General features: G+C 40.8%; 2 protein-coding genes across 2 annotated transcripts; one reads left to right on the forward strand and one right to left on the reverse strand.

The window, feature by feature from the left end:
- Positions 1–85: 85 nt before the first annotated feature.
- LOC140951085 (uncharacterized) lies at positions 86–13,026 on the forward strand. Its single transcript, XM_073400305.1, has 11 exons — positions 86–680; positions 1,654–1,710; positions 2,891–3,332; positions 4,319–4,428; positions 5,800–5,975; positions 7,082–7,163; positions 8,195–8,264; positions 8,756–8,839; positions 9,323–9,467; positions 11,126–11,220; positions 12,084–13,026. Exons 1-11 carry the CDS (start codon positions 92–94, stop codon positions 12,286–12,288), a joined length of 2,055 nt encoding a protein of 684 aa, XP_073256406.1. The 5' UTR covers positions 86–91; the 3' UTR covers positions 12,289–13,026.
- On the reverse strand, positions 12,881–23,687 carry LOC140951084 (glutamate-rich protein 6-like). The gene is made up of 12 exons (XM_073400304.1): positions 22,734–23,687; positions 22,142–22,309; positions 20,861–21,258; positions 19,839–20,061; positions 19,320–19,468; positions 18,395–18,477; positions 17,696–17,768; positions 17,039–17,133; positions 16,008–16,167; positions 14,956–15,024; positions 14,522–14,598; positions 12,881–13,746 (listed from the first exon to the last, which is right to left on the reverse strand). The coding sequence occupies exons 1-12, from the start codon at positions 23,416–23,418 to the stop codon at positions 13,578–13,580; spliced, it is 2,349 nt and encodes a 782-aa protein (XP_073256405.1). The 5' UTR covers positions 23,419–23,687; the 3' UTR covers positions 12,881–13,577.
- Between the last annotated feature and the right edge of the window lie 57 nt (positions 23,688–23,744).

Raw genomic sequence — 23,744 nt, forward strand, 5'->3', positions numbered from 1 at the left:
GAAGACTGGTACCTAATATACGAAGATTTCCGAGTAGCGGGGAATCGAACTTCGTAAATCGTCGTAAAATTTACGTCGGTGCTCGTCATCAATGGTTCCCATGGAGATAAACGAAGCGCTCATCCTCCAGGAAAGTGATCCTGAAATGGCGACGGCAAGTCAACAAAGGCCTCTGCCTCTTTTACGGCGGCCTTTGCCACCAAAACAAGAACCGCCACCGTCTTCATTCCGCTCTGGATCAGAAGCAAAATACTCTCAAACCGACGGTAATTACAAGGTGTCAGCAAAATCGCCGGATGTGTTAAGCGCCAAACGACTTGTTAATGTGAAGTCAACTAAAGTCGTCGACTCCACGTTGCGGGAAGTCAGATTTCATGGAGACGTTCCATTACCTGTATCTTCCGTCGTAAAACCGTATAAAACAAAGGGACCCGATCGTTTACCGCCAAGACCTCCGAGAAAACCAAGAGAATTGCCCTCAGAGGCGTTCATAAAAGATTCATACACAAGACCGCCTCCAGAATTCACGTTAAAACACTTTCTGAGAAGATTGCCTTCCCGCGCTAATCCGGACGAAGATGTAGAGCCAATGGTTTCAGAACAAAATTATGAAAAATTAACAAGCTGGTTTGCAGCCAATAAGCCCCTTCAGGCAACGGTTCATAGTCTTGAAATTGACAGTAAGTAATTCATTTGAGGTTCTTTTATTCATAGGTTAATAATTAAGTTAACATTTAAGCAATAGAAAACGTTTTCCGTGTTTGCATAGCCTGATATAAACACGAGAGGGGTTGGGAGAATTCGAGACAGTTATGCAAACCCGAGACGAAGTCGAGGGTTTGCATAACCGACGAGAATTTTCCCAATGCCTCGAGTGTTTATATCAGGCTATGCAAACACAGGAAAAAAGTTTTCTATTGCTTTTATAAAATAACTTTCCCTAGAAAAAAACGCAAAACTCTTTGTATGGCACTGATTAAAAGAGAAATTCTTACCAGTCGCAAAATCTTGTCCACGAAGTCTTGCACGCGTAATGAGTTCTTGTTTTGCAAAAAGATGCTTTGCAAAATACGGAGTTTTCTCGCTTAAAATGTCAGCTTAAGCGAAGAAAAATTGACTCACCTTCTTTGTAACGATTTTCCATGTTTCAGCTGACGAAGGAATGGGTAAATAAAGTAAACTTGTCGAGTTTTGAACTCGAAAACTTTTTCAAATTTGGTGCTTGCGTGATTAGCGAAAAGCCAAACAACTTGACGCCACAACCATGTTTACATACTCTCATGCAAACACTGCTCTCGGCCAATCAGAGCGCGCGTACTATCTTAGTTATTTTATAAATTGAAATCAGATCGATAGCATATATTTCTATGTCCCAAGAAATGAAATGTTTCCTTTCCAATAAACAATAAATGCTCTTTCTTTTTGTTAACGAAACCTAGTAAATCACGGATAATTTAATGTTAAAAGGCAAGAGTTTGATAATTAAGCTGATTAAAAGTTAGGACTGCGCCTTTCGGACACCAAAAGTTCAGACAACTTTTTGGAAGAATTCAGTAGTAATTTCTTTCCCTTAGAATCCAAGATCACTCAAAAATATGAGAATCTATTATGACTTTTTATTCTTCATGTTACGCAAAAATTCTCTCCACACAGATGATATTCATGTTCCAGATGTCACACCAAGAGTTCCAGCAAGACAGCTGCTGATAGGTTAGTACAGACCATTTGTAAGAATAGGGTTTCAGTCAGAGCAAATACAACATAAAATGTACTTTAAACAACCCAAACAACCCCACCACAGTTGACCTTCTTTATAACAGCAGCGGTGGCAGAGCGTTTTGAAACGTGGGGTGGAGGGGTAGAGGGGCTCATCTTTCACTCAGCTATGCACGTACCCTTTCTTGAATTTTCGTCTTTCCTTGATACAAGCAAGCGTCTTTGCAATCCTCACAGTATTGTAAAGACTTTTGTTTGTGGGCCATCATAGCTTGATAAGTTTATCACTGCTGTTGGTGTTCTATTTCTTATCAATCTTCTAGTGTGTCAGTAACTGATTTGAGACAATACGTCAGTAGGCAGTTGTTCAGGTGGTCCTGCTTTAGGCAGTTTTTGTGTCACCCAAGGGCAGAAAATGAGTGCTCTGATGTTGCTGATGTCACAGGTAATTCTGCTAGTGATAATTACTATTGGCATCAAAACGTGGGTGCTGCACCCCCTCAAATTTTTGCTTGCGAGGGCTACACCTCCAACCCTACCACCCCCATGCTCCCTACTCTAACACCTACGTACAGACACAAGATGGTGATGTTAAGGTTTCTCACTAAAACAGGTCAGGTTCCCGGGGGGGGGGGGGGGGGGTACTCCCATACATTACCTATACGGGTATGTGCCGCCCAATGGGGTTGTGATTTTGAAGCTCCTCATTTAAAACGGGGTATCCATTTCAGAGGCGTTTTCTAGAACGGGGTATAATATTTCGAACGTGGGAAAGCTCCAGTTTTGTAAGCAGCCATTTGACTTTTTTTATTCAAGGACAGATTGCTTTTAAAAATATGGTTCACAATGCGTTAACAATCAAACTGTTGTACCCTTGTTGCACCCTAGAACGGAGTATAAAAGATTGGTCCATTTCTAGAACGGGGTATCAGTTTTAGGGCGAATTCTAGAACGGGGTATAAAAAATTGGCCCATTTCTAAAACAGGGTATCAATTTTAGGGGAAATTTTTTTAGAACGGGGTGCCAATTTGGAGTCCCAGGCGGCACATACCCACCCAAGAAATACCCAAGTGCCCCCCCCAGGGGTCAGGTTATAACTGTCATAGTAATCATGTGTGTAAAAGAAGAAAAAAAATTAGAAAAGACAGTCATCATGCCTTGTTCTTCCATCAGAGATGCAGTTTCAGGGAATGGAGACATCATTCTCTCCAGATCAAGACTTTCCCTTCATTCAAGAACGTTCATCAACAGTATTCCCAGTCACACCTGCAGCCTCCAAACTGACAATACCTGCCTCAAGATTTGCACTGCTGCCGCCAATAGAACCTGATGCCGATGAGGATGGAGAGACTCCACATTCTGCCATAAAAACCTTTGCTCAAACAACGGCTGCAGAAACTATACCTACTTCACAAGAGAAGGGAGCAGAGAGACTTTCGTTGTCACGTGACGAAGCGATGAACGGATCTAAGGAGTTGAGAGCTAGATTTGATCAGTCACATATACCAGAGAGCAAAAACAACTATATAACTTTCTCAAAAGGCAGGAATGATGAATCAATGGCAGACAACAAGAAGGCAGTTGTTAAGGAGAGAATAATTAATTTTGATGATGTGTAAGTTTATTCTTGGCTCATTGTTTTTGGGTCTTTTGTTTACTGTCACAGGATAGTGTACTGGGCTAAAGGGAATTTGTGGTGTAATGCTTAATCGAATTCTCGATTAATCGTGATTATGACCGTTCGGTTCGATTCACGATTCTTTGCTTCCACGTTTCGATTTTGCTTCGATTTTTGCACACCTTTTCCAGGGTGCCCTCATTGAGTTATTATATTGTAAAATCAGAATCTAGAACTCTTTAAAATGTGCATTTTTGATTGACAAGCAAAGACGATAGCAGTTCGTGCGCCATTTTGTGTTGCCTGGTGAAATGCTATCCTTCAACCACCCCTTGAGAATTTCCAAATAAGGCAAAACATCTTTGTCGGGTTCTCAAACAGGGTGACGAACCAAGCGACTATTAGTTACTATTTTCAAATTGAGGGTTTAGGGTTGCATGTTGTTAACAGTACACGTTACATTATAAGAATTAAGAAACATTTACATAATTGAATCGAAATAATCGAAATCGAAAGACAATAATCGAATTTCGAATTGAACCGCAAGAAATATGAATCATTACACCCCTACTGGGAATGATCCTAGCATCCTGATCTTCTCAGAGATGCAACTGCATTTTACAAGGTTAGGCTAAATGTAATTTACGTGAGGTTAAACACAAGAGAGTGCTGGCCAGTGATCTCCGTCTCTTGTTGTATGAAGAGTAATCCAAGGGCATTTGCTGTGCCTCAGTCAATTATAGCTATGAACTTCAGTTAATAAATTATTGACGAGGGTTATGAGAATGCTTACAGAAATGAGTGAAATGAGTTATTTATTTCTTTTTTTCCTGTTTGCAGTCTCATAACCCATTAGAGAGAATCGAGATGAGTAGCGTAGATTATCTAAAAAAGGAATTTTTTCATCACTATTCAAGGTGACAAACCTGTGAGGAGGAAGGCTTATTTCTAAGGTTGTGATTCTTGTTTTTCTCATTTGACAGATCATTCAACCAACAACCCAACACTTTCCCAGAAATGGAAGTCATTCTACCCAGCTCCCAACCAGAATACTTCCAAGGAGAGGAACTACCAAGAACGTCCTCACCATTTGGTGTGTATTCACATGTTTTTTAAGTATAAGACCATTTGTATCCAGTTGTAGTTTGTGGGTATGGAGGAAGCAGGAAAGGGTAAGAGCACTAAAGGGAATTTTTCTGGTGGTGGACAAAACAGCCTGCTTTTGTTACCTTCAGGGGACCGTTGCTCTAAAGAGGAAAACAAGTAATTGAGTTAGCCTGCGAAAGCATCTTTTTCTCCTCGCTCTTCGCCGCCGACTCAGCAACAGAAATTCCATCCTGATGACGTAAAATTTGTGCGGAATCCGGTCAGAAGTGCTGATTGGTCGACGGAGTAGTTACATTGTTTTAGCCATTGTTTACGAATGACAGACAAAAGACAAAAAGCCACAAAGGCCAAATGTAAACGTGAAGAATCTCTAACAAAACAGTCAATGTTTGTAGAATATAGTCTTCTCTAGATAAAGCATTTGAGATTTGCTGGCACTCATTGGCAGATGAAACACTTCACCAAAATCGACCAGAAGAGAGGTAAAATTTGGACAAATTTATATTATTTTGGAACCCATGACTACCGTATTTATTATGTAAACATTGATTTGCATCATCAGTATGGAATTTCTGTCGCTGAGTCGCAGACGTTACTCCGCGCGAAACGTCCCCAGCGGTGAAGTGCGAGGAGAAACGGATGTTTTCGCAGGCTATAATTGAGTAAGAAAAATGACAAATTTAATGAAACAGAAAAAAATTGGCAATTATTGAATGAGGCTGAGTGTTATATGAATAATTATGCAGATTGAGGAGGGTGTTATCCATTATAGTCAAAACGGGGTAGTCCATGCACTGGGGGTCAGTGTTTTGTCCACCACCAATTTAATTAAAAGTAGGATAATTTTAATTCTGAATCTCATCCATAGACAAAGTTAGACCAAGGATGCTTACCATTTGTCAGAACTGGCCAGCCATACCAGTCCAGTTGTAAGGAGAATTTCACTCTAAATCTGGACTATCCTGCCAAATCAATGTTATAATATGCATGGTAGTGATGGTTTTTAGTAAAAATTTCTAGAAAGGCTTATTATATTTCAATTTCAAAATGACCAGTCTGGCTGGCCTTTCTCCATACATTATAAATTATCCATGATTTACCCTTGGACAATTCAGAGACACAACATTGTTTGAAGCTGCTTAAGCTGTATCCTGGTCACCATTTAGACAGAGAGGACAATTTCCCCAAAACTTTTTGTCCTAGAATACAACTGTTTGAAATTCCAATGGCCCTTACAGAGTCAGGGCTGCTTGTGATAACAGCTGGTTGTTTTCTTCTCTCCATTACAAGTTAGAAAATATTTTCCAGAATCTCATTTTACTATTATTCTTACTTTCTGTCTTGTTTTCTTCTTCAGTGAGTGCTGATGTTTATGATGAACAAATGTCACCTTTGGAAGCTGTCGTTTTGAATGCGATGATGACAGGTTCATCAGTTCTCAATCTCCGCGCTCACTTCCTTAATCGTCTTCCTGATCTCAGCAGTCTGGCAGGAATGCTCACCCACTTAAACCTCTCCTTCAATGATCTCTGGGTAAGCAAGAAACTTGTCACTGCTTGGTGCTTTCTAACGCGAGAAAACAGCCGAAATTTCGCGACGCCCCACTACTGATTTGCCCCACGAAATGACGTCTGAGAATTCCATACTGATGACGCGTCACTATTCAGATCTGGGTAGTGCTTCTGATTGGTTGTGCTGTGCCAATAAGCCAATCAGAAGCACTACCCATATCTAGGCGGTGACACGTCGTAAGTATGGAATTTTTACGCTCATTAATCAGACGTCATTTTGCCAGGAAACCAGTTGTGGCGTCGCGAGAAGTCGGCTGTTTTCTCAGGAAAAGTATTTTTCAACTAACAATTTTGAAACCAAAATCCAATCTTAAAGACGCTACATCACTGTTTTTGTATCTTGAAATTTTTGCGTAAACTTTTCAGATAAGTCATTTTTTGAAAACTTCCGCCACAACCAACCTTAATCTTAAAAAGTTAACTGTTAAAATTTGGAACCCTGCCATACGGTCACGTCAATACTACGACCAGTTTACTGCCCTGGGGAAAAAGTCCAGTCACAAGACTGCACAGTTAAGTTTTTTCTGAAAATTGTTTTTTTAAAGGCGGGACAAGCCAGTGTGAGACTTTCGCGCGAAGCCCGCGTGCCTCACCTGTTTTCACCCTTGCTTTAGACCTTTTGTTTGGCTTCGCGCGCTTTCTTTAAAACAGGCTGTTTTGCATCATTTCCTTAATCTACAACCTTGTTGATACGACCGCTCTTTAGAGTTTTTTCACTTCGTTTTCTTCACTCTCTTTAAGAGTCAAGATGTGTCTTAATTTGTTCGTATATACGGCCAGGTTGAATTAGCAATGCGGTCAACTCGCGTCCGTAGACCCTGTAAATACGAAGAATTTTCAATCCCAGTAAAATTTACAAACTGACGTGGCTGTCATTATAAATTTTTCTGGCTACGAGCTATTGGACACGGTTTCAGTCTTAAGTAATTTAAAACTGAATCACAGACCATCGAACCTCAAACATTGAATATTAAAAAGTGATTAATCTATAAACTGCTCTGATATTTATAAACTGATATATCTCAATGTTGACGAGATTTTAATATAACTTTATATTTTTTTTCGCAGATCTTCCCCTCAGAAATATTTCAACTTGTGAATCTGGTTTCTCTTAAGTTGAGAAACAACCCCATTAAAGAAATTCCTCATGGTATGTACAATAATGAAACTCTGATTTTGATTTTTTCACTAGAAATTAGGTGCAGATTCAAATAGGTTTGCATCGTTTTCTGGAAAACGGTCCGATTTTTTGAAACGAAAATGGCACTGCATTCGTCCTCGCACTTCTTCCATCTCCTTCAATTTGTCAATTGTTAGCGAATTTTTCTGGAGTTGAGTTCTTAAGGTCTGTATTTAAGTTGACCAAAAGTTATAGAAAACCGTTTTCTTGTGTTCACGTTTCCATAAAACGTGAAACGACTGAAACTAGAAAGTTCCACGTCGTAGTCGTGCGACGACGGCAAAGAAATGTACAAAAAAGCGTGATGCACGTGCACAGTTGTTGTTTTTCTAAATCTAGGCCTATTGCTTTTTGCCGTTGTTGTTGTTCGGCGCTGTCATCGTCGTCGTTGCTTAACCCTTTAAGCCCCAAGAGTGATCAGCATCAAATGTGTCTTTGTAATATCAATGCTTTGTAAAACAGAGCCGTGGTCATGAGAATTACGGACATGATCACACAAGATGAATTTGCTTGATATTTTATCATTTTCTCCCCACTACTTTTGTACGAAATGAATAGGGGCAACAAATGAGAATTCAAATTTTGATCTTAGGGCGTAAAGGGTTGAGCTTCTGCGGACGACACAGTAGAAAGTTACTTCTGCCCATTTGATACTCGCTTTCTTAGAATATCCGTGGCTGAAAAAATGAGGTTTAAATTTTAACTTACAGTTCATTCAGCGAAGAATTAAATACATTGTCCAAATTTTAAAGTCGCCGCAATGTCAAATCCAAGTCACATTTTTTTACAAGTAAATTAGTTTAAATCCTACGAAACTGAAGTTAGTAGAACTTAGCGCATTTCAGTTGTGCTTTGATCCGTTAGAAAAAAGAAATCAGAACGAGACTATAACGGTTCTTTCACCCCAAGAAACTTTAAAAACTAGCGAGACTAAACTATTTGAAATTTTTTGAGCAAAGTAAATGAACGTAATTGATGTTTTCAATTGTTATCATTTACAGATATAAAAAAGCTCAGGAGACTGATAGTGTTCGACATTTCTTTCAATCTTCTTACCTCGTTACCGAAAAGGTAAGCTCTTGTTGCAATACATATACTCCACGCGCTGGCGCCGTTCCTACAAAGAAATTACTAAACTTAGGGCCCTATCACTAGGAAGCTCCTCTTAAACCTTACACGTTCATTCCTGACTAGCGAACGTGATTATTTCTTGTCAGTTAGCCTACAGCCTCTGCCTAAATTGTCGGGACACTTCGCTGTCTTCTTGCCCTCCCAATGTTGGTGCGCAAGATTTGGCGAGTTAACTGCGACAAACAACATTGGGAGGACGAGGAGACGGGCCAGAAGTGAAAAACTGTGTTGGGTGGAAGTGTCCCAACTATTTTTGTCTGAGACTGTAGTTAAGCTTCTCCGTTTAATATTTTTAAATGTTCTTAATTCAAAGCACAATGGAACTTCGTTCCCTATGGACTCCTCTCTGTTGTAGAAAGTTGTTTTTGTCCTAAAGATAGTAAATTTCCTTCGCCTTCAGTTATTTTGACTGATAATTGCTATTTCTTTAGTCTCTTTCAGTTAAAACATCTTGAAATTTTAGATCTGGCTTACAATCGTCTTTCATTTATCCCTTCAAACATTGGAAAACTAAGGTAATGTGAATGAAATGGCTGCAAAACATTTCTTGTCAAGTATGAAAAGTCCATCGAAGAACAATTTAAGGCAAGCATAGTGTTAAAGCCAAACAGCTAGGAAGTTGGAGTTGATTTTAAGGTACACACTAGGCGACATGTCGCTGCAACACGTCTCCGTGACAGATAACTTCATGTTAACAGGTCTGGCGACAAATCGCTTCGTTTCTACTGGAGAATTTTTGTGAAAATCTAGTCTCCGCCTTTTTAATTATGTTGCTGTTGATGGTAATATCGATTTAACTTAAAACTACATTTTAACAAACTCGTAATCCATAGTCACTTAGTGGTAAAAAGCTCATGGCGAGCGGAGGAGGATGAAATCACTTTTAAGGCGATTGAAAAATATCGGTATGGTCTCCGTATTACTCATATCCAATTAGCATTGGAAAACCAGTGGAGGAGATGGACTCTGATATTTGAATGTATCATGTTTCGTTACAGCTGTCTTAGAGAATTAAACCTTGAAGGAAATCAGCTTGGTGCCATGCCAGTAGGAGCTCTGTATCTTAATATCAAGTACCTTAGAATAAGCAACAATTTTACACATCCTCTTCTGTGGCGAGAAACAGCAACAAACCAACCACAGGTGAGAAGAATAGCTACGATGACTTAATAGGCCCTTGGTCACGTGCTTGGATACCACTTAGCAACGGCTTGATGGATGACACACATCCAAGCGTTCATTCCGATTACAAAGCTTTGACTGCAATAGGGCGAAGCATTCCTTTTTCTGTTAAAAAAACAGCAAAATGACTGGACTACGAAACTTAAAAGACGTTTGAATCAACCAGGGAAAGCTTTGCCCGATCGCACTTCAATCTGAATAAACACCCGGATGGTTTGCTATCCAGCGAGCCGTTGCTAAGTGATATCTAAGAGCGTGACCAAGTTCTGCAAAGGAATAATTTGGCTTACAATGCGTTCTAGAACTTCTTATTTGATGGATCAGCAATGCCACTGTTTTGATAATTGGCCTTGCTTAACGGCAGAATACCCTGCCGTTTTGAAGCAGCCCGTAAAAGTAGGTGGATACGCGTATCCACGTATTCGCGGATGCATTATGGTGATTCGAAAATAGAGAACTGACTAAAATAACGCATGTTAACCGGTTCCAGTCCACCGGTAGGCTGATTTCATACAGAAACGAGGGTTGTTCTTCGTTTAGATGATACTATTGCGAAATTTCGCACGGGAATGAAGTTGTTGCCCTGGTAGAGCAACCAGGGTGAACTCACACCGGTCTGACATTTTTTGGTGCTATCCGGGAGGAGTACTCAACAAATGTTTATACGGGGAGGCTCTGCCCCGAGGTCCAATCCCATACCCTTTTATATACCTTTTTTGACGAAAAAGGTACCCCTTATACCTTCTATTGACAAATGGTACCCCTTTCACATACCTTGTTTAGAACTTTGCATCCCTTTTACTTTTACAGACCCAAATGACAGATTTCCATATCCTTTAATATACTTCAACCAGTGAAATCCCTACCCTTTCATATACCTGAAGCTTGAAACAGGTCCCCCTTTCGGACGGAGCCTCCCCGTATAGGCCATTATAGGGAGTACCCCCCGGGGGTATGCATCTAAACGAATACAGAACCACCAGAGGCACAGAAATGAGCCGAAGCAGGGGCCCGTTTTTCGAAAGGCTCGCTAACTTTACGGTTCTGGAGGCAAATTTTTTTAAAATCAAAACTTGTTGAATAGTAGCACGGTTCCTAGCTCGCATACCGGTCAATATTTGCTTCGTTAACTGATACTGTTATTGTATCAGTTTAAAATTATTGAAACTTTCATCTTTAGTGCAAACATGGCAAACTAAAAAAACAGCTTTTCGGGCCCGAAAGGTTATTGGGACCTTGGGGCCCCGGGTAGGAAAGTCACCTCGGTACCTTGTTAACACCCCCGTGTATTGTTCTCCTCAGAGAGAAAGTTGACGGTATTTTAAAAAGGGCCAATCATTCGTTCACAAACTGTGTTCATGTTGTTTTATGGTACCTTAATGGTTTTTCACTCGCAAACGAGCCCGACCCCCCATTATTCATTAACGAGTTGCAAAAAGGAAGTTTTAAATCTGAGTTTTCTTTGATAAGTTAAAAAAATGTGGGAGATGGCTCAATGCCCCTTTACGGAAATTTCTTAGACTTTGGGAGAATTTGAATCTTGACATGTGAAGTAGTATAAGTAGAGTAAGAAGAGTATTTATGTCTAATTTGAGTCTATATTTTATTATTGTGTTTAGCGACTTGGTGACCTGTCAGCTCTAGCTGTGTTCAAGGAAGGAATTCACTTTAAAAATAAAAATTTACCGGCAGCAATTAAAAATATTATGGAAAGGTGAGCACTTCATACCATTTCCTCTCTCTAGTCAGGTGTAAATGAATGAATAAATGAATAATAAATAAATAAATAAATAAATAACGTTTGAAGCTCCAGACCGAGTTCGATCGAAGGATTAGGTCTCGAAATTTCTGTCGTTCCACGATCTACCGTGTATTTGTTGCGTGAGTGTTGCTAGCCTCCCACGCAGGCGTTTTTAGGGAGCTCGTATTTCGTCCCTCCCCACAAGGGGAGGACGAAATACGAGCTCGCCTAAAAACGCCTGCGTGGGAGGCTAGAGTGTTGCTCGTTGTGTTGTAGGAAATGTTGTATGCTGCAAGAGATGTACAAGCGATATTCCGTGCATTGGTTCGTGCGATTTGGCAAATGATGCTGCGCGCAACAATTGCATGCATTGGTGTTTGCGATGTTGCAAATGATGCAGCGCGCAAGAATTGCGTGCGAGTTTGCAACTGATTCTACGCGAGGTGTTGGAAGCCTTCTCTGTTGCTTGCGATATTGCGAGTGATGCTGGGTGCTATGTTGCAAGCTATATTGCGTTCAAAAAGCGTATATTGCTGCAATGTCGCATGATGGAGAATGTGTGAGCTGTTGGCACTAAGCTGCGTTCGATGTCAACAAGAGCCATGGTACGTGCAGTGTTCAACACATGTTTCACACATTTAAGGTGATGTTACACGAGACGATTCGCAACGATTTTTAGCGCAACACAGCGTTGTAGTATTGTCGCGACATCGTTTCGGATGGTTACAACATTGCTCCACCATTGCAACGCTGTGTTGCGCTAAAAATCGTCGTTGCGAATCGTCGCGTGTAACATCACTTTTCACAAAATTCTCTCGGTTTCTTTCTCGATCTAGTTACACTCGTTGCGATTGCTGTGATGGTCCGATGTTTGGCCCAGGGGTACGGGTCATCAAAGCTCCTCCAGAAATGTTTGGTATCAAGAATCTTCCCTTTCTCTTCAACGCCTGCACACAAACTTGCAGAAGACAGTTCAGTAAAAGTCCCCAGTCACTACAGGAGTGGATGAAAAGAAACGTACCGCTAAACACATCCTTTTAAGAGAGAGGTTTAGATTTGATGACGAGTACGAGTACGAGATTTAACTTAAATTTTAGCGCGTGTTCTCAAAAAAAAAAGAGAGAGCCCGGAAAGCTTCATTTTACTTTCTTTCACCAACAAAGTTAGTACGGTTATTTATACTGAAGGAGGTTAAGTCCTCTCCCGATGGCAAAATGATAAAACTTCTTACATTTGATAACTTGTTCCCGCCACTACGACATTCTCGCTAAAACTCGTAGTAGAATGACGACGGCTATCACGTTTTCCCGCCAAAAATGACGCTTGTTCACGCGTAAGCAATACTCAGTATTGAGAAATCTCGTACTCGTAGTGGTCCTTGTCGCAGAATCTAAAGCTCTCTAATTGCAGCGTTTATAGTCAACCCAGGATAAACCAACAAATAAAAGTGGGCATAATATATATGAAGGCGCAGTGAAGGGAAAATGGCCACCACTAAAGATGTCACCAGAGAACCGCTTGGTGGGTTTTAACGCCCTACAGAGCAATAGGTTTCACCCGAAAGGGGATGAGCAAAAGGCCCATACCGTTGATTTACGATTCTACCAAGACAAGAAACGTCAGGCAAGATAAATACACAGAGGAACTGATATATTTTAGTAAAAGAAATAACACAGAGGTAACTTTCTCTGTCTAATGGATAAATTTGTTACAAAAGTTGCCATATTTTTGTGAGGTAAATTTGTAGCAGTATATATTAAAATGTATTTATACAAAAAAGGTGACATAACGTATTTCTTTGCTACGTCTTTTGGTTGCTTGACATGTGATTAACACACATGGCTGTCCGACTGTTTCAAACCAGTTTCGGGTCATTTGGTCTTGATCTTCCCACTGCGTTTTCCTGTCTATCTTTGGTTAGAAAATAGTTCTTGCTGAGTCTATTTCGTGTTCTAAAATCAAATCGACATAATGTTGGTTGAACAGCGATGCTGAGTCAGCTCACGATTCAGCTTGTCAACGCGTTTATCTCTTCTTCAAAATAATTTATTTATAATGACTAACTCGCGAATACACTTAAGCATTCCAGTTATTTCCTCTGATAAACAGTTATTTCTTTTGATAAACTGTACAATTCATGTTATTTACAATGTGTTTCTTAAACTCTTAAACGCACGTTTTGACACTAGGATATATTATTTAGACAGGATGCCTAGAAACAGTGAAAGGCGTGAAAAAACACGAAGGGTTGAAGGGATGCCATTTTGAATACAACTTGCTAAACAGCAAGGAGAGTCCTTGAATGAAGATCGTCGCCAGAGAACTGGAACCTAGTTTACGATCACTGTCGTTTCCCGCTGACTGCTGGGGGTGGAGCCTTGTAGCCTCGCCTTCCTTGCTGCATCCTTTACTCTTTGAAGGTGAAGCGGAAGTGGAATTTTGTCCAGTCGAGGGTAGTTGGGAAGGCGCACGGCATTCTGGTAACGATCTAAAACAATACTAGAAAAAAATGAAGTACAGATTTTACATCTGGAATTTTTATGACATATCCTTGATTGGTAAATATCTAGCCTGAGAATACAGCCGTCGCTCCTCGCCGCTAGGAGCGTTTACGAGCGGCAGAAAGCGAGGAGAGAAGGCTGTATTCGCACGTTGGTAAATATCTGGGTAGTTGATGATTCTTCAGAAAAGAGACAACTAACCCTCTGGAACAGTCCTTCAATGCAATTTAGTCAAAGTTAAATTCGAGACCATGCCGGCCAGCTGTCTTTCCCTAGAATTCGCAGGGGCGGCCGTGGGCCTTTCACAGGGGCGTCTGGGATTTTAAGGCTATCATGCTCAGGTCACCTCATTTCACTTGTGTTTATTTCTGCTCCCTTCCCAGCCCTCCCTTTGGTAAGTATGTGGTAAGTATAGAGCGTTTCCACTCACGTGGCCAGCATCTGTGCAAATTTATTGGAACAAAAGAAGACGTTAGCATAAGAAAAGAGTTCAACTCCCACGGGACTGGTTTGGGACACCAACATGGCCGCCGTTTCATTGTTTTGGGACACCAATATGGCCAACGTGAAGTCATATGAAAACAACTCAATATTTAGTTTCCACTGGTTAGCAGTGTGAAGGTGCCCGGGTGGTTGCCACTCACAGGAGTGTCATGGTTACTCGCTGCACTCGGCTGCAGTTTCTGGGCTCCACCAGCTTCTCAGGCACCTTCCCCCCACGCCCCACCCATGAGTTTAACATAAAGTATAAGATTTAGTATCATAGTACTTACTTCACAAACTGCTTGACCTCTAAGAGATGTGTCTCGTAATTGTCTTTGTTTGTTGGTGGTTTTGCTTTGGCGACAGCCTTAAAGTAACATCAAAAACAATATTTACTTTATTTTAATACTTAACCTAAATGCCAGCCCTGTTAAAACACCTCTTTCGCAGGCTTCTGTACAAAGCGAACGGATAAAATTCGCCACTTTAAAAACGAGAAGGAACTGGGCCGAGTTGACTTTCGCCAAGACTTCTGGGACTGTCACTAGGGACAGAACCAGTAACCATGCCAACAGCTGATCGACGCATGCTCAGTAACAATCCCAGAAACAATTGCGGGACGCACTTCGGCTCCAGTTTTTTCTCGCTTCTAGAGTTGCGAATAAATCAAAGTGACTAACGGTAAGAACTGTAAATTAACAAAATGCGTTTCGTAGACTCCTACCTTGAGTTTGGATCCAACGTTAAAACGAGCTGTGTGCTTTCCGTGATTAAAGGTGAGAACCGTTTTATTCTGAAATAGGAAACACACTTTTTGAAACTCTATAAACTCTCCGGATCATTATACGTTTCTGGGAAACTGCCCACCTACCCCTCCCCTAAGACAATTAACATTAACACTTACTTTTCACTTACGGCAAAATGTTGGCTTAGGGGAGGGGTAGGTGGGCAGGTTGCGATTTTGGGAATTCACAAGTTAATCTTGTTACTAAAATCACGACAATAAACACTCCGCGCATTCCTGGAACAACCAAAGGAGCCCATCACTATAAAATCACTGTAAAATACGATGATTTGTATGAAATTGTCCACCGAAACATCAAACATACTGTATGCTCTCGTTGAAGTGAAACGCGGCAAAAGTCAAGTAACCATGCCAACTAGCTCAATGAACCAATCAGAGCTCATTATACATATCCATGTAACCGTTAAAAAGCGCGGAAAAACGCCGAAAGCAACTCACGCTGTCTAGCTTATCTGATTAAATGAGAGGGTGGCACTTTGAAATTTTAGCCAACAAAGCGAGCAGTGCATAATCAATGCAATTGGTAAGGTGTTTTTGTGATAACCGACAGAATACTGCTCCGTTAACATACTCTTATGCCACAAGTAGGGATGGGACTTCTACCAATAATTGCAAAATTTAAGTGCGTAGTTAATTCTACCTAAGAAAAGGACATGGCTTCAGTTTTACATGAAAGTGGATAATCATAGTACAGGAAGTAGAACCGTTGTCAAAATAGAAGGCATTGCCCAACCCCTTATTGTGACGTCACAATAGTCAAAAGATAATCTTCGCGTACAATCTTACAATATCAATACATAATCAAGAGAAGAGGTCAGGAGAATTAATAAAATTATCACTAAGGGGAAATGCTATGATTTTTTGACAAATTCTCTCAACTCATTCTTTAAGGATATGCATAAAGATCGGTTTGGAGAATCTGCATGCGGAAGTTGGCGTTTGAAGGATTTAAAAAGCATCGACACCAGTACCTGAGATAAGCATCTGATTGACAGCTGCTTGGTGATCATGAATGTGATTGGTTGAAAAGGTGGGGCGTGCACGTGCTCCTTCAAATTATGCCAGAGCCATTTCTTCTTCCGAGCACCTTTGTTATCCAGCAGAACGCCATAGAATGGATTTAACACTAACCTAAAAAAAACAAACCAAATGCAATACATCGTCAAGATGCTGCTACTACAAGGGAGATTTCTGTTCTAGTTTGAAACGTAAAGGCCTTCAACAGTATTCATCTTGCCCCTTATCGATCCATAGAAAATGGTTGCATAGTGCTTCTTCATCGATAACAGTACTGAGAAAATAAGAAATTCAGTCAGAGTTGAGTCTTTTTCTTACTGAATCGGTCATTTTTCGAACAAACTACAATAAACAGTGTTTCTTTATTTAAGCCTGAATACATATGGCATGAAAGTATTAATAGAAGAAACTGTTTTATGCCCCCTACTGCAGCCTGCGTGGCCGGCGATTTTGTCTGACGAGCGCGCAAATGAGCGAGGAAGCTGCAAAAGCGCGCGCGAACGAACGGCGAAGCGTTGTTTCCGCTTCGCCGTTCGCCATTGACCCTACCCTACAAAATCGCCAACTGCGCAAAATCGCTACTCCTACTGGAGTGTGGATTACCATTTTTACATGGCCACCCAATTCACTCCAAGGTTTTCCTTCTGCAAGGCAGAGGCAGTACCTGCAGATGTGGAATAAATTTGCACAATTTCTCTAGACTGCATTGAAATGTTGGCTTAGGGAAGGGGTGGGTGGGCAGTTTTTTAGGAACGTATGATGATCCTTGTTTCCCTTTGGAGCTAAAATGTGATGTTCTTTCACATAATACGCTCCTAAAAAAGCGGCAGTTACGTCCATGGCGCTTAGGAATGGATAAAGAGTAACATGTTTTGATTTGCAACACAGCAACCGAAGTTACTGTATGTCTGCTCATATGGCCGGTCGAGAGAAAATAATCGTCTTCTCACCCACATAAAATATTTCACTCAAACTAAATACCTACCTGACTTTACCATCTCTAAAGTAACATGTTCCATGTCCAGACGGCTCGAATATCGCTAACATCCTAGACGGGTTGGATTCGTTCTCTTCATCGTCCTAATCCAGGAACAAGAGTATTAAAAGGTTAAGCTAAATCGATTGCCTTCACTACGTGTGGAAATACCGTAAACGTCCGCTTACAAGACCCCCTAATAAGCTTCCCCAGTTATCGGCCCGAGCAGTTTTCCATAACAATAATTATATAAAAAATTTAATCCGCAAGGTTTTCATCAAGGTGAATCCACTCATCGTCACGTTGAAAACCGCATACGGCAAACGCCAAATACAATGAATGACATGAAATATGGTCACGTGATCATCACTGCCGCTTGACAGAAAAGGGGTATTTTTAGCGCGAAGCCTATTCTGCCTGCAGTTAGAAGCATGCTTCTGCAGCAACACAAGCTATGTTTAGCTTCTTTTCACTTGTCACGCAAATCTTATCGCTGAAGTCTCTCTATATTTGCGGGTTAGTCAGCAATATGACAAAAAGGGAGTTCACATGAGTTCTAAGGGGGATAACTGGCTCAAAATTTCAAAGTAGTTCGTGTGCTCCGAGCCAAAATTTGAAGATGGGTATTTAGGACATTAGTCGTAGAATGCGAAGTCAGCTACTTACATCGAACACTATGTAAGTGAACTTTCCTTTTTCTTTAGCAGTTATCATGACTGCAATATTACCACTTGGATAACTGAACAATGACGTCAAGAAAATTCAACAGATTTAATAGTTATAGAGAGAGTAGCAAATGATAGAAAAACATCAAACTTTCTAGCCTGATAAAAAAACACATTTCGCAACGCTACCACTGGAGCGTCTGAGGTTCGAGCGCAGAAATTCCATACTGATGACGTGACACTACCCAGATCGAGGTTGTGCTTCCGATTGGTTGTGCCGGAATGGAAATTTGCTTCAACCAATCAGAAGCACTACCCAGACCTACGTAGTGACACGTCATCAGTATGGAATTTCTGCCCTCGTTCTTCAAACGTCAGTTTGCCGGGAAACAAGCAGTGGTGTCAAAAAATTGTGGCTGCTTTCTCAAGTTACAAACTTTCGCGAAAAGCGATTTTCAGCGCACTTATGTCTGAGAGCGGCAGGTGAGTGAGAAGTTTATGTCTATGGATGATTTCGAGTTTGAAATTCATCCCAGAGTTTGTTTGGAGCTTCTAATCAAACGCGAAACCAAAATACAGAAACACTAGTATCTAACAGGGAAGTTTTAAGAACCGGACTCTAATATCCAGCTCCAATCGAAAGCACGGATGGGAGTAGGACGATGAGGAAGCACTCTAGTTGAGAATGCAACAAGGATACTAGCAAGTCCCAGTTCCATCTGGGAGCAGAAGAAGAAACCTTCGCTTGTTTTCGTAAAATCTCTCCAGAAATGCCTGCTTCCTCTGTGATGGAAAAATGAAAATAACAAATTTACGTGTTACCGTCTTTTATTTACCTGTCTCTCGTAAAATGGATAACACCTACGAAAGAACACAGCTTTTACACCGTGGGAAGAACTATTTTCTCCCGTATTTTTCTTACATTATATCTATAGTTTTGTTTTCTTTACGGAGGATAAAGCGGTCACACTAGATTTGTTTCCCGCGGGACTAGCCGTGTGCAGTGCGCCATTTAGGCGGGAAATTTCTTACCAGTTCATCTGATTGGTTGAAACAGGTTTTCGTGGTTATGGACTATGAACTGTGGTAAAATTATCTCAGGAAAAACTGGTCGCACGCTCAGTTTTATTTTTCCTAAAATAATGGACTTTTTTTAATCCTGCAGGAAAAAAACTCAACGGAACATAGACTGTGATCTCCTAGCCTTCTACGAAAAAGAGAGAGTTGACGACGTTGACGGCGGCGAAAACGTCAGTACCAAATTAAAGTGACTTCGCGTTTTTTGAAACGTGATTATTCCAGCTCGCTCACATTATCAATTGTAGGCGAACTCTCCTGGAGCTGAATTCCTAAGAAAAGTATTCAAGTGCAAAAAGGGGAAGAGAAATTCGTCTTCGTTTGTTTACGTTCTCCACAAAACGTGAAAGTTGGCAACTTCACGTCACAGTCGTGCCGTGACGGCAAAGAAGGGTACAAAAAAGCGTGATGCACGTGCAAAGTTGTTTTTTTGCTAATCTTGTTTTTTTTATGCTCTCGTTGCCGTCGGCCGTTTTTCTATTTTGCGTCTCATGATAAATGTCCCGGACTTCACAACAGTTCATTTCAATTCTATGCGATGTACTTACAAGCTGAAGAGGATTGACTTCAATAACAAATGGATCCTGAATTTGTTCACCGTCTGACAGTGATGGAGACTCGGGACGGACCGTCCATCCCTCCTCCATACACTTGGTAGAAGCCAAGGAATAAGTGATAGTTTTCATCTGACGAGTTACTATGGAAAGAGTTAAAACAGCACCTGTTAGATAGCTTTGCAATAAGGGTGTTAGGAGGAGGAACACTACAAGAGAGAACTCAAAATCCTTCGAAATCGCTCAGAATACCTCTTTTGAGACAAAAGGACGACAATACACCGCAAGTAAGATAATACAACGTATATGTAACACTAATTCATAGACATATTTAGCGATATATTGCCATAGACGAAGCAAACGGTAATTCCAATAAATTTACACAGTGGACAGAATGGTGGACCCCTTGAGCTTTAGCCACGCAAAGCGCGAGGCATCAAGGGAATCCATCCCGATATCCTTTGCGAATAAGTTAACTATATCGCGCGTGGAGTCTTAATTGGGTCAACTCACATGCATAGAAGTTCGTAGGATTAGCACCGGCAGCCCGTTGTCTCTCCATTTCACGTTCTCTGGCGCGTTCTGCTGCTCGCTCCTTGGCTGCTCTCCTCGCGGCTTTGGTGCCATAAGGTGGGTGGGGCTTAATGTCAATCATTTCGTCAACCAAATGAGCAGTGTCTGATCTCTGGGCAAGCTCAAATTTCACAAAGCGTTCATACTGAGGACAGCAGTAAAGCTGAAAGCAAAAGTAACAGTTTGTATGGTATACAAAATTACTCAGATGTGAGATGCCAGATTTGTACGCTTAAATAGTTGGATATCATCATATTTTTGCATAACAACACTCCTGAAGCTGGCGGATGATCCTGTTTGGTAAAATTTTACTATTAAAGTCACATAAAAATATGGATCATGTGTTCAACCCCCCCCCTCCCCCAACCCCCCTGAAAGGAAAGCCCTAAGAACATCTAAATGGGAGGATAACCCTCACATCGTCACATTTCAAGCAAAAAGAAGGCTTACAAACCCGGACTCAAGAGCTATTTATATACTTAAAATTAGCCTGTGAGCAAGCTCTCCATTTGAGGGAGTTGAAAGAAGTCATGTGAGAGCAGCACACGAAAGGAGATGCAAGTATGAGGGGTGGAGAAGGAAAGCCCCTAGATTGCGCGTTCCGTCACAGCTTGCTTAGCAAGCAATAAATGAGGAAAGCTTGCTCACAGGTTAACTTGAAATAAAAACCTTACAAAAACATTTGAGGACTCTTTTGTAAATCACTTATCAGTGAAATTGATATCCTCAATAAAGACTATTATTATTATTTATATGTTGAGTCTCTTAAACCACAGTCAAAGTAAGAGCCCATTTAAACATTTATAACCAACCTATTATTGCAACTTATTTACGTGCTGAGGACCTTGGATTTCACAGTTAAATATCTGTAATCCCTGCAAACTTTCTTAATGACCCAACATGTCAAAACATATTATTTGATTCACGCAACAATAACTAATAATGATTTTTTGGAAAATCACCTGATCAGGGGTCAATCTCTCCAATTCTTCAATGGTTGGAAACGGCAATATCTCCTCATGACAAAACATGCACGGACCACTATACATACTCTTCTTCAACATTTCACTCTTGGCAAGCTCTTCTCTATCTTCAACCTCTTCATTAGACAATGGGGGGTGTTGAGACTCTTTCATGTATTGAAGGATAGCGGGAGGACCAATACTTGGTAGTAGATACTCTTGTTCTGCAACATAATCTTCAAAATCAGCCTCTGAAGTACTGTCAGAGTCTGGTTCCACTGTGGGAGGGCGGAACAGAACATCCTCACCCTTGGGGGTACGTGGCAGTGAAGACACGACTGATTGGCGAGATCTGGGGACTCCCCCAGATGATTTGGACTTGCTTCTCCCAGAGCTTCCTAGAGAAATAAATAAAAAGCAAATCTTCAGAAGTAGAGACCCTTAGATTCTAAGACACGTACGACAACGAGTACAAGATTTTTTCAATACTAAGTATAGTGCTCGTGCAGGAACCAGTGTCATTTTGGTAGTTGTCGTCACTCTACTACAAGTTATCAAGTGTTAGAAGTTTTATCATTTTGTGCCAATTTTTTTCTCACCGAAAGGAAGCACTATTTAAATCATGAAATAAAAAATGGGGGTCACCGTACTCGTTTTTGCAGTAGAGCTGCAGAAAGTGCGCACCAAATGCATTTTAATTGATTCTTGAGAGAGGACTGGGGCGAGTTTCAAAATAGAATGTATGCGAAAGGGGGAAGAAATTATTAAAAATCCGTTTTTACAGAATTTACATCAAGATATCACATTTAGGACACTATGTGGTAAAGAAAGTGTTTAAATGAAAATCAAAGTGAATAAGCAGTAACATCCACTATCGAGGTTCTCTGTGAGGAAGTCGAACTCAGCAACACGCTTACTGCTTACGTTATGCACATTCCCACCACATTGAGTCTCACCTCGGCAAGAAACAACCGCAAGCAAAAATTGCAATAGCGTTTCTCTTCGGTCAACTTCATTTTAATGATGTTACTTCACATGCTCTTTTTTATGGAGGCCATCTTGTTATGCGCAGTAAGAGATGCACAGTGCAAAACCAGGGAATCACCTTAAGGTGCGTGGAAAAGGGTTCCAGTCACTTGTGATCTCAACTTAAATTCTCCCTTTGATCAAGACTAAACATAAGGCAATTTAATGCAGGGGGAGAATCTAAATTTCATCAAAAGTCACCCTAGCTTTTTTTTCAAAGCATCTTTTGAAGAGTAAGCTTATTTAAGTAATGACCTTCCTCTGGCCCAGTGTAGCTCTTCTTTGTTTCAGTTCCTTCCTCCACCTCAGGAAGTGATACATTCTCTTCATCTTTCACAGGTGCACCTTTGTCACTGCTAATTGATGTTCTTCTTCCAACAGATTTTTTCTTCCTCCTTTTGATGGAGCCAGCATGGCCGTTGGCTAAAAGAACAAACCACAGTTATCAACATTCTGTCCACAATAATCTTAAGATGAGATGATTCTGCTAGCTACCCAGGCTATTTTCAGTCTACTCAGGGGAATTTCAGAGGTTTCAAAGTAGGTGGCTTTATTATTGAAGAAGGTGGCTAGTGTTGCTATTAGTTTATTAAGAAATTTATATAAGGAAAAGCCCTGTAGAGCAGCTGACCAAATTAGGTGCTGATTTTTTCCAGCTGCCAACTGTTTTTGACAACCCTGTTCTCATATGCATTGTGAACCATTGTTTCTCTATATTTTTTGCAGCCTTCATGTTGCCACCCCCTTCCCCATGAAGACGGAAAATGGAAGCTACATGTAGGTTTATATTATTTTAGGTGGCAAAGTATTTTTATCAACTTGTGTGCATGTCGAGTTTTCACGTTACCTGATGGTGACGACATTTTCCTTTCTGTTCTGTTTGCCCACTCGGGTTTAGATTTATTTGTTATTTCCTGGTACAATTCCATATCCTTCAACCAGCTCCACTCAGTCTGGGTACAAGTTGAAACAACCTCAACTGTGGTATTACCAGCATGAGATATGAAACTCCTCTCTTTTTCCACAGATTGGAAAGAAGATTCTTTTTTCTCTGCTCCTTCTGCTGTTGATGAAGAAGAACTTGCTGATGATGGCCGGCTATTTGATGAGTCTTTGTTGAAAGAAAGAATGTCATGGGCTACTCGATCATGATCTTCATTTGACGAATTCACTGCATTCTTGTCCAAGTTTTCACTTTTGATACTCTGTGAAGTAACATCCTCTGCTTTTTGACTTTTTTCTGACTCATCTGTTGCAACCTCACACGCAGCTATTAACATTCCACGCATCCCAGTTTGCGCTAACGTTCCTAAAGGCTTCTTAGGGGATACAATCCCTCTAGCAGCTACATCAGCAGAAAGTTTTTCAGGATCTAATTGATCTTGTTGTTTTCCCACACTCGCAAATACATCACCTTCAAGATGCTCTGGAGAGCTAGTTCTACTTATAACCGATGATGAGCTTGAATCCGGTCTTGGCGGTTGTTCGTCTGTAGTTTTTGAGTCCTTTAGACCCCTTTCGTCTTCACTCATTTCACGGTAAGGCTATTATGTTGAGGAATTCGGAATAAAGTAAATGCCACAAATTTACAAAAATACCTCCTGCAGCTGATAAACCGGCTAGAAAGTGACGGCTTTCTTTCAGCTCAATCAGGCATAAACTAAGAATACGCTAGTAACGGCTTTTGTACTATCTAATTTGCCTTGTCACATTCCAATCCGATCTAGAAAAAGAGTAGGAAATAAGTTAAGGAGCCCCATGTCTTCTTCACTTTATAGCTTTATGACTTCGTGAAGAAGCAAATCAAATTTTGGTTGCTACTAGTAGCGAGCCTCGGACTCAAGATGACAAAATCTAC

Source organism: Porites lutea, chromosome 10, assembly GCF_958299795.1.
Source record: "Porites lutea chromosome 10, jaPorLute2.1, whole genome shotgun sequence".
Classification (NCBI taxonomy): Eukaryota; Metazoa; Cnidaria; class Anthozoa; order Scleractinia; family Poritidae; genus Porites; species Porites lutea.